The sequence below is a fragment of the Aspergillus mulundensis genome (assembly GCF_003369625.1).
Source record: "Aspergillus mulundensis strain DSM 5745 chromosome Unknown scaffold_5, whole genome shotgun sequence".
Classification (NCBI taxonomy): domain Eukaryota; kingdom Fungi; phylum Ascomycota; class Eurotiomycetes; order Eurotiales; family Aspergillaceae; genus Aspergillus; species Aspergillus mulundensis.
Window position 1 is genome coordinate 2353253 of NW_020797893.1, and position 13003 is coordinate 2366255.

At 51.9% G+C, this 13003-nt stretch overlaps 6 protein-coding genes across 6 annotated transcripts; 3 read left to right on the forward strand and 3 right to left on the reverse strand.

Moving 5' to 3' along the window:
* Positions 1-607: 607 nt before the first annotated feature.
* DSM5745_06043 (glycosyl hydrolase family 43 protein) lies at positions 608-2208 on the forward strand (the record flags this gene model as incomplete). Its single annotated transcript, XM_026748059.1, has 5 exons — positions 608-700; positions 761-804; positions 861-1251; positions 1300-1464; positions 1525-2208. The coding sequence occupies 5 exons, from the start codon at positions 608-610 to the stop codon at positions 2206-2208; spliced, it is 1377 nt and encodes a 458-aa protein (XP_026603891.1).
* Positions 2209-2408: 200 nt separating this feature from the next.
* On the reverse strand, positions 2409-4309 carry DSM5745_06044 (Tti2 family protein; the record flags this gene model as incomplete). Its single annotated transcript, XM_026748060.1, has 4 exons — positions 2409-3425; positions 3473-3903; positions 3953-4118; positions 4166-4309. 4 exons carry the CDS (start codon positions 4307-4309, stop codon positions 2409-2411), a joined length of 1758 nt encoding a protein of 585 aa, XP_026603892.1.
* A 212-nt stretch (positions 4310-4521) lies between these two features.
* On the reverse strand, positions 4522-6165 carry DSM5745_06045 (tRNA adenylyltransferase; the record flags this gene model as incomplete). The annotated part of the gene is made up of 1 exon (XM_026748061.1): positions 4522-6165. The coding sequence occupies one exon, from the start codon at positions 6163-6165 to the stop codon at positions 4522-4524; it is 1644 nt and encodes a 547-aa protein (XP_026603893.1).
* A 766-nt stretch (positions 6166-6931) lies between these two features.
* On the forward strand, positions 6932-9209 carry DSM5745_06046 (TRAPP III-specific subunit 85 family protein; the record flags this gene model as incomplete). The annotated part of the gene is made up of 2 exons (XM_026748062.1): positions 6932-8000; positions 8053-9209. The coding sequence occupies 2 exons, from the start codon at positions 6932-6934 to the stop codon at positions 9207-9209; spliced, it is 2226 nt and encodes a 741-aa protein (XP_026603894.1).
* A 366-nt stretch (positions 9210-9575) lies between these two features.
* On the forward strand, positions 9576-11248 carry DSM5745_06047 (putative vacuolar sorting protein SNF7 family protein; the record flags this gene model as incomplete). Its single annotated transcript, XM_026748063.1, has 5 exons — positions 9576-9622; positions 9688-9958; positions 10031-10252; positions 10316-10510; positions 10562-11248. The coding sequence occupies 5 exons, from the start codon at positions 9576-9578 to the stop codon at positions 11246-11248; spliced, it is 1422 nt and encodes a 473-aa protein (XP_026603895.1).
* Positions 11249-11333: 85 nt separating this feature from the next.
* Positions 11334-12833, reverse strand: rad18 (E3 ubiquitin-protein ligase RAD18; the record flags this gene model as incomplete). Its single annotated transcript, XM_026748064.1, has 3 exons — positions 11334-12087; positions 12147-12261; positions 12314-12833. The coding sequence occupies 3 exons, from the start codon at positions 12831-12833 to the stop codon at positions 11334-11336; spliced, it is 1389 nt and encodes a 462-aa protein (XP_026603896.1).
* Positions 12834-13003: the final 170 nt, after the last annotated feature.

Below are 13003 nucleotides of genomic sequence, written 5' to 3' on the forward strand. Positions count from 1 at the left end.
ATCCACTTGTATTTAGCAAGAACCGCGGCCCAACCCGACTTCTGACCATTTAACAAACCAGCAACAAAATATCACGCGTCCTTACAGTCTTGGCCTACGAACCTTTCAAATCATCCGATGTTGCAATGCCTGCTCCCAGGACTCCTCTCGACCGAAACACTCCATGCACTGTCGGACAACCTCGCTATAACAATAACCTTGGCAGCTTCCCCGCATGAATCTTCTACGTCAGTGTCCCTGTCTCCGTCCGTCCTCATCCAATGAAGCTGAACTGACAGGGGTGTAGAGCTCGAACTATTACGCACCCCTTGACGCGCACTGCATCAGCGAATCGCATCATTCGCAAGTCGGTTAAATCATGCAACCCTTGTTCTACAGTCGTGCCTGGGTTTATCCGTCGACTAGAGCAGGACATTGTCGTGTCCTGCATGAAGCTAGGGCCATGAAGAACTGGGCCAGCAACCGGGCCCGATATCCCCGCAGAAGCACTCCGTGATGTATACGGAAGTAGGTAGGTATAAAAGACAGTCAGGAGACAAGCTTGACCAACGGTTTCCGCTGGATGTGCAACCTACGTGTTGGGGTTTAGCGGACAAGGGAAAGCATTATGCATCCATATATCAGGATTTCCTGCTTTGGATTGATCGCCGGATGCGCCAGGGCAGCACTCGATATCATCCCTGGGGCAACATGGACTGCTGTAAGTTGTTGTATTCAATCTTGGGCTTCGTGGAGGTGGCATTAACATATAGTCTTCTAGACAAACACTGGACAGCACGTCCAAGCCCACGGCGCTGGACTTATGTGTGTTGTCCTCCCCTCAACTACCCTGTCCCCATTACATTCCTAACTATCTACAGCGAAGAAGACGGCACTTACTACCTGATCGGCGAAGAGAAAACCAACGGCGCCCTCTTTCAGGCCGTAAACTGCTACTCGTCTACAAATTTGATCGAATGGACATTCGTGAACCAGCTTCTCACGGTCACCGACGAGGAAGGCGCGGACCTTGGCCCGAATCGCATTGTTGAGAGACCAAAGATTATCAAGAATGATAACACCGGACAATATGTCATGTGGATGCACATTGATTCAACAGATTATAGAGATGCCAGGGTTGGTGTTGCCACCGGCGACAGTGTCTGTGGTGAGTATGTCTACCAGGAAAGTTTCCGGCCGTTGGGGTTCCAGAGTCGCGATATCGGGCTTTTCAAGGATGATGATGGTTCTGCCTATCTGCTTACTGAGGATGTGAGCAGCCTTCTATTCCTGCATGGAGCAAGCCACTGACGGACACAGCGCGAATACGGAACTCGAATCATCCAACTTACGGATGATTACCTTGATGTCGCGAACGTAACATTTGGTTGGGAGTACTTTGCTGAATCCCCAGCGCTGATCAAGCGCGGTGAGACATACTTCATCTTTGGGTCCCATCTTACCGGGTGGTCGCCTAATGACAATGTGCCTTACCCAATATCATACGCTCGCACTGCAGGAGCTAACCTTGCTATGCCTTCTTAGATCTATTCAACTGCAACCTCCCTCTCCGGTCCCTGGACAGACTGGATCGAATTCGCTCCCGTCGGTTCAAACACCTTCACCAGCCAGGTGAACTACGTTCTACCTCTAGGCACAGACAAGGCAATATACATGGGCGATCGATGGGTATCAACGAACCTCGGCGCAAGCACATACATCTGGCTCCCTCTAGAGATCGACGGCACGACCGCCACCGCAAGTCTTGAATGGTACGATTCATGGAGCGTGGATCTGGCCGCGGGAACCTGGACCGCAGGATCTGACGGAACGGCGTATGAAGGTGAGGATGGAGAACTCTCCGGCGGTGCTCGGACTATCAATTGCTCCCGGTGCAGTGGCGCAGTAGCAGCCGGGTATATTGGGGGTTCCGGAGATGGCGAGAATGAGGGCGTTGTTGAGCTCGAGGTTGACTCTGCGGACACGGCCCGTGTGACGCTTAATATCAAGTATCTCAATGGCGACACGAGCCCGCGCTATGCCGCTGTGTCTGTCAATGATGGCGAGGCACAGACGGTGGCGTTCGTGTCGACTTCGCATCTAGGTGGTAGTGTTGGGAGCACCGCTGTTCATGTTGACTTGGTGCAGGGGGTCAATACCATCCGGATTTTTGGCGTGGAGGGTGGTGGATGGGGACCGGATGTTGATCAGGTGGTTGTTCCTTTGTAGTGCCGGGTTATTGAGTTCCCTGGACAGGCCCATATTGGTCTTATTCGTCTTACAACTTGCGTCAGAATTTAGGCGTGATACAATAGGCCTAAGGTTATTGGGAAGCAGCCCTAGTTGGCATGGGTTCTAAACCCTCTAAGAATTTAAGGGCCTGAACATTGATCATATAGCTTGAGTTGCTAGGCTATTCCTATATATTCTCATGAATCATACCCAAAATAACTCGGGTCACCAGGGTCAACGTCTGCAAAAAGGCACGCCTTCAAGCTCTCATCAGCATCAACCAAAATCTGCATTTCCTTGCTAATGTTTTCCTTTGCCTCCAGTTGCCCTTGATCATTATCATCAAGAAGAGGGTGCTCAAGTACATATCTCAGCAGATACACCGAGCCCTGAAGTTCCTTCTTCAACTTCTCCAGATCGGCTGCTTTCTTCTCATATGGGCCCTTCGACTCCTCTTCATCTTCAAGGATATGAAGCCAGCACGAGCATATCGCACCGAGGAGCTCACCCCGCCATCTCCATACCCGCGGGTACGCGTTGAGCAACACAGCCCGCGTGACCGAAAGCGAAGAGAGAAGGAGGGGAGGGTGTGCGGTACCAAAGGGGTTCGATAGCGTGCTATAGATGAGGGGGATGATATCCTGGAGATACTTGGTTGTGTGGATCTTAAGCTCCGCGCAGGTAACGGCAATCTGATTAAGGAGGAGAGTTGAGAGACGGGAGTGAGGGAAGGACGCAAAGTGAGAGCCCGGCGCCGTCGTATTCGTTGAGCTGATGTGGTGGAAGGATGGGATGAGATGGTCGCGTAGCGTCCTGGTCATGGCTGCTATGAATGTTTCTTCGTCTTTCTGGCGCTTAGCGGATGCGGCTGGCGTATTTTGTCTCTGGCTTTTGGCGACGGCTGGGGTTAATCTGTAGCTAATTTGCAGAAGGGAACGGAACGCGGGGTATGCTTCTCCGAGGAGCTGGATGGAATCGTCTTCTTGGGTGATGGTTGGGAGAGAGTGGAAGAGTGGTCTGACGGCGTCTTCGAAGACGGAGGAGAGGTTTGTTCGACGGAGGATATCGGATCTGCATGCGCGGATGGGGATTAGAAATTGGGAGAGCAGGACGCAACCGAGACGTTTGTAAGAGTTGCTGTCATCGTCGATCAGTGCGAGGATAGGTGGTACTAGAAGGGGGAAGTGTGCTTCAAGAGTCTCGCTATCGCCGGGCTGTTATCAGTCAGTATTTGATAAGCGTGACGAAAATCAGTACGGACCTTATACTGCTTGACAATCCAGGAAAAGACGGTTGTAATGTAGCCATCATGGTTCTTCCACGGTTTCGTCTCAGGATCCAAAATACTCAGGTCGAATCGCGGCAAGGGCACGGGGTGGAAATTCTTTCGACCAGACTCTGTAATAGCAGGGTTTTTGGATTTGGCGAAGAGAGGCCTGACTCGGTTCTTGAGGATGGATTCAACTGTCATCCAGAATGACAACGGCTCAGCTTTCTCAACGAAATCTCTCAACAAGGCAGTAGAAGCTGTAAAAGCATCATGTGTATTCCATGCATCTGGCTCAGAGGTGAAGCTTCCTAACGCAATCACGACATTCGATGCATCATCTGATTGCTCAAGCGGAAGCAGAGCGTTGAGCGACAAGATTACTGATACAGCAAGCGTAGACTGCTGCCGGCTGTCTTCTTGCGCTACTATTGGGTTAGCCAGCTGACACTCTGTTCTGAATAACAGTCTCACCTTTCGAGGACGAGTCTTCTGACGACTCCGCGAATACTGGCAACGGCAGAGCAAGTTCACTCGCCCAGTTGTAGAGGCTGTTGATAGCGCGTTTGTCCAATTCTGACGGCGCTACACAAGCCTGCTTTCTCAAGCATGCCTCTGCAACGAGCAGATTTTGAAGAGCCTGTTAACAAATCAGTCTAGAACTATGGGACGCCCATGAGCACACACTTCGTTGTTATCTAACTTGGTGGATATCGCTTGCCATAACTCAGTGACGGTAGGTCCGGTAAAACCGTCCAGGACAGAGTCTGCGATGGGTGCGATCGTTGACTGTCGGAGAGATTCATGCGCTAAAGTGCGTAGCCTTTCCATCTTCAAACCGAAGTCTCGGGCAACGTATTATATTAACAGTGGATGAGCTCAGTCCAGAGTTGAGAGTGCATAAATTAGTCCATGCTGAGAGTGCATAAGATAGGACTGCTGAGTAATCACGTTGTGAACTTTCTGTACGGAGGTACAAGCTAAGACGGGCGATGCAATTCTCAGGCTTATTGCGTTGTAGTATGTTTTCGATATTATTGCGTTCATACGCCTATCTCTTCTCGCTTAGATTCGAGAAACTTCAGCAGTTCTTGCTTGTCCTGGCTGTCCGGGTTCAGCAACTGCCACTCAATCACGAGCCTCAGAGCCTTCGAGACCCAAGGCCCCTTCTTTCCACCGAATGCCTTCATAACTTCATCTCCTTTTACGATGTGCTTTAGATCACAGACGCCTTCAAGGCCCTGCTCTACAATGTAGGAAAGGAACTGGTCGTAACTATGCAGCACTACCGCAGAAGCTGGTGTGTAAGTGACAATTCTTGCAGTTGGAAGCACGAGAGGTAGGGTCTCACCTTGAACAAAGTCCCCTCCCTGCATTATTTCTTGGAGGAGGGACAAGAGCACACAGAACTTCCAGTCCGCGGTCCATGATCGGATGTGTAACCCAACCTGCTGCCGGATCTCCGCGGGCGTTCCTTGCATCTGGTTTTCGACAAGCGCTGTCTTCACATCAATAACAATTCGCCAGTGGGCGGCTGCTTGCTTTAGTATGTTGATCATTTTGTTATCCGCCCGCAAACCGTCCCTTGCAGCCTCCCCCATGCGCGGAACTGTTGGCTTGGTTCCTTGAATACGTGGGGGAATCGCTGACCAAGGAGCGAATGCAGCAATTGTCCAAGCATAATATGTTTCGAGCGAGTCACGAACAAGCAAGGCGCGAACCCGACCAACAGCTCCGGACTCATCCGCTGAGAATAAGAGGCGGTTAAGCGCATCGTAGCCAAGAGACCAGGTTGAACAGTCTGGCGCAGCATCGTCCTGATAGTTGGCGAAAATGATGGGGTACAAGTGAAGTCGATCAATGACGTGAAGCGCTCCACGTGGATCAGGGCCTTGAAGCATCTTTTGCACCTCAATACCTACGCGCTCCCTACTGATCTTGAGCTTGAGCGCCGAGCCAATATCGCTATGTTGCATGGCATTTTCGGTGTCTTCGTCAATGCGAAATCCCAACCGGCTAGCAAAGCGAATAAGCCGCAGCACTCGAAGAGGGTCGTCTTTGAAGGTCTGGTATGGCTCCATCGGCGTCCGAATAATTTTATCCCGCATGTCGTCCAGACCTCTTCTCGTAAGATCCTCAACCTTGGACTCATTCAGGTTGTAGAAGAGAGCATTTATGGTCGCATCTCGGCGCAAGGCGTCTTCCTCCGCGGTCCCAAATTCCATTTGAGGTGTTCGGCTATTCTCATCGTAAGCCTCCTTTCGTAGATTAACCAAATCCACATCGAAGCCGAATATCTTTGTTGTCACTGTTTCCAGATGCTTGGACTTTTCCGGGTTCGCTTCTATCTTATGGAGGCTAAGTGCCTTTTCTCCATGCTCCCCTTTATACTTCTCCATGTTCTCCGGAATATCCAGATATTCCTTGAGGATAGTCCCAAACTGGTAACCGGTCATATTGTTTATCGCAACGTCAATGTCATGGCTTCCCACTCCCAGCAGCTTGTCCCGCACCCAACCACCCGTGAACCTAAGGATGGTCTCCGTGCCATCTCCATGTGTGTTCTCTGTGCCACGGTTTCTAATATATTGAGCGACGTCGAGCAGAAGATCCTTCAGCGTATTTTCGAGAGGAGTGAGCTGTATACTCGGGAGCTTCTGTGAGGTACCGTCCGCGGCTGTGCTCATGGTTGCAAGGTCGACTTCCACGGGTGTAGCCGCGGAAATTCGCCGTCTCTTTGTTGCGCGCGGACAGAGGGGTTCGGCGACCTGACGACGGCTCATAAAATTGCTGTACGAAGCAAGTTGGCGTGGAGTGTGTCGTGAGAGGGGCTGTCGCAATGAGGGGTGTCTGGTAAAAAATGTCGCTCTTCGCGTTAGCCTAGTGGAGAATTGTAGAGGAAAAGATAAAGAAGCGAACATAAAGGGAGAGTCATCCCAGAGGGAGACGGAGGCAATGGGAGCTTTTAAGTCAATCGCTGGGATGCCTGAAGAGCATTGAGTCACCTCAATAAAGCCCAGCAATACCTACCGCCAGCGGCAGTCAACGATCATCACCGCCTTCATTGGCTTCTAACGAGTCCTCCAACATCCCAGGTGCAGCACTGGAACAGTTCTTGTCGCGAGCGATTCTGTGGTGTGGCTAATTCCTGAGTTTGTCATCTGGTTCATAGCTGGAGTGATGTGCGTCCGCTTGTCCTGAAGAATTGCTCCACGTTCATGCGCAGTGAGTTGGCTTCGCCCGAACCGCCGCGCATTCTCGCCTTATTTACTGTACCATATCGCCGTCGCCTTTCCGCAACCTTACCTTCAAGAATCTCCGACCTTCGCCTCGATATAAACTCCCTACCATTGTTTTAGCAACTTCTATATCCCCCTACGTCCTCGGATGGGCTAGGTCTAGAGCCTCATTTACCTCTCCTACTCTTCGCCTGTCGGAATCCAATCGGTGTCGATGACATCGCCCGGAGATGCTGCTCCGGTCAAACCTCCGCCGTCCTTCTCGCCCGGCGTGCCTCGAGTCTCTTCCAAGACGAGATACCCTGAGCGTCGCGACTCGTCCGCGTCTTTAGACCCGGAAAGGGTTGAGCCCAGAATAGCCTCGCCTCCGACCATCCCGCTTTCGAACACCACCGATCTTCCAATTCGATCTGGCTCCCCCTCCGCTCGATCCGTCAGGTCCACGACACCCCAAATAGGGAGAACGTCGCTGGGTTCACCTCTAGATGGGCGCGCTGATTCCGCTCTTGATACGCGATCTCTGATTATTCGGTCCTTCTCCCCAGTTGTTGGCGTCTACTCATCACCCGACACTGATGAGCTGGTGCGGCAAAAGGGCTTCAAGGGTGGTTTCTGGGAGTTGATTCGGCCATTCGGAGAAAATGTGCCAGGGAAACTGGTCATCCGTGACAGTATTGGGTCAAGCCGTGGCTGGGAAGATTATGGGGTGCGGTTTGTCGACTTGGGGGAGATATGCCGAGCTCCCAACGACCCAAATCAGGGACGGAGCTCGCCCCTAGCCCAGGTTGAGGCGGTCCTAGCTAAGCAGCTGGATTCAACAGACGGTCCGCCAAGCGGGGCAATACATCCTCAAGATCTAGTAGGTCTTTCCTCAACGTCACCACTATATAAGCTATATCTACGGCAACTGTTGTCAATCGCCTCCGTCTCACCTCATGAAACGTTTCGTCACCCTGTAGCAAGTGTGATTGCTATTAGCTCTCGCAACTCAGCCCCCCTGGAATCTCTTCGACAATTGTATGCCGATACAAACAATGGGCAACGAAAAGTGCCGGAGTGGATCCATCCAGAGTACCTTCGGTACTATGTTCTTGTTCACGACGAGGATCGCGATGATATAACCGCCTCAACCAAACTCTATGACCAAATGAAGCGTCACTTTGGTTTACACTGTCACCTTCTGAGGCTACGCAGCAACCAGTGTGTGGTGACGGACGATGATAGTGTGCAAGTTCCAGAATGCGAGTGGTTATCGCCATCAGAGCGGCTTTCTGAAAGGCCAGGTAAGCGGGTATCTCGATGTCTGTTTTTAGCCAAACATGCTAACTTTAATAGAACCACTTGTTGACCTTGACTCTGACGGTCTTCTATACCTCTTCGATTCTGACGTGATGGCAATCAAAGGGTTTGTTCGAGAACTCATCGCACAGTCTGTTGTGCCATTCATGGAAAACAGGGTTGCTGTTTGGAACGATCAGGTAGCGTCGCGAAGACGCGGTATCAGTGGCCGGTTTATGTCAATGTCGCGCAAATGGGCCGGTTTTGGATCGAGCTCTCGCTCAAGTTCGGGCTCAGGCGGAGCAAGTGGGAACTATAATGTGTCTCAAGGCTACTACCACTATGATCATTCTGAAGCTATCCTGAGGAAGATGGCAGACTACGCTTTCATGCTTCGTGATTGGAAGTTGGCCGCATCTACTTATGAGCTCTTACGCTCGGACTATGCGAATGACAAAGCCTGGAAATACCATGCAGGTGCGTACGAAATGTGCGCCGTCAGCACATTATTAAACCCTCTTGGGGCGGGTTCGAAGATTAAAGTCGAGGCCATTGACCAAATGTTCGACACTGCCTGCTATTCCTATCTCACTCGGTGCTCGGACGCCCCTACCACACTACGTTGCCTTACGTTGGCCGTCGAATTGCTGAGATCACGAGGCGGCTCAGCAGCCGAAAGCGCAGCCAAATGGGCCATGCGGGCCATGGACCTTGGCTTGGTAGAGTCTGTCGGGCAAGGCCTTCTAAGCGAAAGGATATCCTCATGTTACGCTTCGCGACCACCTCCAAACGGGGTACGATTTGGTGGCCGCCGTCGCAAGGCTGGCATGTGGAGCCTTTTCGCCGCCGATATGTGGCTCAGGCTTGGGAAGCCAGCATTAGCCTCGGCCTGTCTCGAGGAAGCCGAACGTCTCTACGCGGATGTACTGGGCAGTGATGGCGTTTTCCCTATGCCAGAGATGCAGACTTTCGTCGATAACCTCCGGCTCTCCGTGAAGGTTGGGTATCTCGAAGCAAGAGGGTTGGATATTAAGGAGGAAACAGGCAGTACGGATCCCTTGGACGACGAGGAAACCAGCGAGAAGCTAGACCGACGCATGAACCGAAGGTCCTTGATTGGCAACCTTAACCCCTTAGACACAGCTACTCTGGCTCAACTCCAGACCACGAGAGATGGGGATAGCGTGCCAAGTGACGATTTTGAACGAGCATAACTACATGATGATAATGGAAACGAGCCTTATCGCAGGCTAAATATTATAATAGACTTTTATGAAGTGGTCTCACGTGAGGCTGTATAACGCTTTCACTCTTCATCTGTCTTTGTAGTTGTACATCCATATAGTTCGGATATGCTCCGTGGCGGTTGACGGGGAAGGGATCATCGCACGTGATTTCCTGCTGCTTATCGGTAAGGCGCCAACAAAGGCCTCGTGGTGGAATCAAAGAATGATCCACGGCCAACATCAGATCCAAGTACCACCGGGCGCAAACTGGGCGACCTCATAGCGGGGAAGACGCTGGTAGCCTTATAAACATTTGATTCCGCCTCACCTCACATCCAAGAACGAATACTAATCATGAGCGAGCTCCTCAACTTCATCCTTTCCCAGGAATCATTCAGAAAGTACAGTGGAAACTTCACAGCACCCCCAGTCCCTGTCGCTAACTTCTTTCCTCTCCGCGCACCAGGAACCGCCTCCCCTCTCTTTATTCCGACTTCTCCGTACAGAAGAAAACAAACCCAGACGGCTACCACGTGAACGTCTCAGCATGGGAACAGGCTCTGACGAAAGCCGCGCGGAACGGCTATATCTCCTCGCATACGCTATCGCGGAGTGCCGGCGATGGGTCGACGCAACAGCGCAAGGCAAATCATTTGACGCTGCGTGCTGACGAGGGGCTGCTTAGGGATTTGGAGAGCCCGGAGTTCGGCCGCCCTGTTGCGCTAGGAGCTGTTCTTGTACGTTCACCTTTGCGGAGTACATCGCTAGGATACGGCTTCAGCGGCTTCTAACGTGCTTGTGCGTTGCAGGAAGATGCCATGTGGAATCGGACCATGGTACCCGTGCAGCTGTATAAAGCCAGCGCCGCGAGTCTGCGCAAACCGCAGTGGGGTCTTATCGATACTACGGCATTGAGCCCGTGGAATGTTATGACGTGGGGGCTGAAGCAAATACGTGGTGTGGTGGTTGGATCTGGGCCTGATGCTCCCAGGTTGCAGAACCAGGAGTTGGTGCTGGTGGGTAATCTTCAGGTATGCGCGATGCTCAAAATATCGGTCATGATGAGACAGAAGTGGTTGCTGATTGCGATTTAGGAGGCTGGAGAGAAGCTGGTCAAGCAGGTACTGGGCGCAAGTCCATCGAAAACAGACCTGATCTACTCTAAAGAGAGCTTTGTTGAAAGCTTCGGGACGGTACTGGATGATAATAGCGAGCTCTCTGATATTGATCTGGATGTTTTATTGCTTTATTTGTCCCGCGATAAGGGTGCCATCGCCTACGATGGCAAGGTATGAATGCGGTCTATCTACTGGATATGGTCAACGCTAATTATAAGCTAGACTATCAAGTTCCGGCCCACGAATGATTCTCCGAGGGAGATCACAGAGCAAGACACGGCTATTGCCTCCATCAAGTCTCTTACATCAACAATGACGAGACAGGTTGAGAGTCTGGAGAAGAAGATCGCCGAGCTCAATGAAACCGCTAAAGCCGCTCTTAGCAAGAAAAACCGCGTATCGGCCCTAGCTGCGGTGCGCTCGAAGAAGCTCGCTGAACATAATTTACAGCAGCGGTTGGATACTCTGGCACAGCTCGAGCAAACGCAGCTCAAAATCGAGCAGGCCAGTGATCAGATTGAATATGTTAGAGTGATGGAAACCAGCACGGGCGCTCTCCGTGGCTTGAATGCTCAGCTTGGTGACGTCTCTAGGGTTGAAGATGTGGTTTATGAACTGCGTGAGGAGATGTCTAAAGTGGATGAGATCGGAAATATCATCGGTGAAGCTGGGCCTCAAATCGACGAGGGCGAGATCGACGACGAGCTCGAAGAGCTGGAATCTCAGGAGCGGGAAGCAAAGGAAGAGCAAGAAGCAGAAAAAACCCGAAAGCAGCTTGCCGAGCTCGACAATCTCGGCCTCGAGACCAAGGGAGCTGTGCGGAAAGCACCACTGGGACAGAATGTCGAGTCTGCCTTGGAAGACAGCATTGAGAAGCTCTCACAGATGTCGGTGGAAGAGAATGCATGAAGCGACGCCCTGACGCCCCGGGACTCATCGCTCATTTAAAACATAGGAAGACTAGCAGAGAGGTGCTTTCGAAGAAGATAAAATCCTAGCTGTTACCGTCATTGAGGTATCTCTGAACTTCGGCTTCGCTTGACGGGCCATTGCGCAGATCGATTGAGGCATCACTGTGTGCAGATGAAGTTGTTTGGACCGCAGTCTCCGTCACGATATTACTTGGCAGTTTTACTGCAGCACTTATTTCGTTTAGTGCTTGAGGAGATTCTGTTACGGCCTGGACCTCTGTGCGATTCACAACAATATTTTGGATATTCGTTGAGCCTTCCTCGTTCACAGCCTGGGCAGAAGTCGTCGCCTCAGACGACTGCCCGATGGACTGGGTGTTTTGCGACGCATTCGAGCCGTCCTGTGACGCATTGGGTATTGTTGAGCGAACGGCAGCATCGTTCCTTTTCCGTGCATTCGCAATCAGTGCCTTGAAGTCGGTGTCATAATTGGCCGACCACTCCCCTGTATTGAAGTCCTTGTTCATCACAGAGCTCGTTGTGTCGGTGAGGGTAACGGAGCTTCCCCCCTGGGCTCTCTCCCAGATGTCTAGCTCGCGCAGTAACTCCCGTTTAGGTTTCGGCGTCCTGGAGTCGCAGTTGGCGTTCCATAGATTCATCCACTCCGTGTGTCGTCTTTGCAGAAGAGGTCGCGGGCCCCAGTTTGGTATGCCCAGATCTTTGAGTTTCTTGCGCAACATTGTATCCTTCAGTAGAGAATAGTTTATAGCTGGAAGTCTTTCCGGAGGTTTCCCTGTAGGTACCGGGAGCGGTCTCCGTGAACCAGAGGCTAGAGACCTGGTCGACGATCAGCACTCTTGCCAACACCTTTGGGGTCTCCCGCTGCATGATCTTACCCAAATGCTGCCGGCTTGGAGGTCTCTGCAACCCCGGTGCATGTGTCGAGATGTCGGAAAACGGCTTCTTCTTTCATCCTTCGTCCACATATAGGGCATGGGACCAAGCCATCCTCTGCATCTCGAGGTTAGCAAAGACCTTAATCAACGCAATGAGAAGATCGCACCTGGAATATACTCGTCGTCCTCAACATCATCCATGATCTCGATCGGAGCAGCCGGAGCCTGCCGTGCAACGCCTCGACTTCGTGATCGTGTGCGAATACCGTCCTCAGCAGGACCATCTGTGGCAACTTCATTCCCATTGGGCTCTATTTTTCGCTTTTTCAACGCGGGCTCTTCCGAGGCTACAGCTGCACCAGCATCCCCGCCGGTACTAGCCTTCTTAGCTAATTGTAATATGCTCGGTCGAGCATTCTTGAACCCCTCAACGAGCTCCTGCACCGCCCAATTCCGACGCAACTTCAGTTCCTGATCAGAGCTCCGGCAAGCAGGACATTTCCCCTCCGTGCTAAGGCATCGTCGGATACACAGCGAGCAAAAGGTATGGCTGCAAGATGTAATCACGGGATTGTCGAAAAAGTCCTTGCAGACCTGACAGCGGAGGAAGGACTCGAACGGCGCGAGAAGCGTTAATGGCGTTTCGAGCCAGTCGGTAGAGTCGGGGATGTCGAATGTCGGCTCCATCATGTCACATGCGACCGCAGGCGCGTGCCAGCAGTAGACCCCTTGACGAAACCCGCGTCTTCCTTTTCGTAGGAGCTTGAGTGGATTTCAAGATGGCGGTTCTCGATCGGGGAAAGAGATGGGCACCCGCCCGCCAAGACCAGCTGACTGAGACGCGTAAAGTGGTTCGG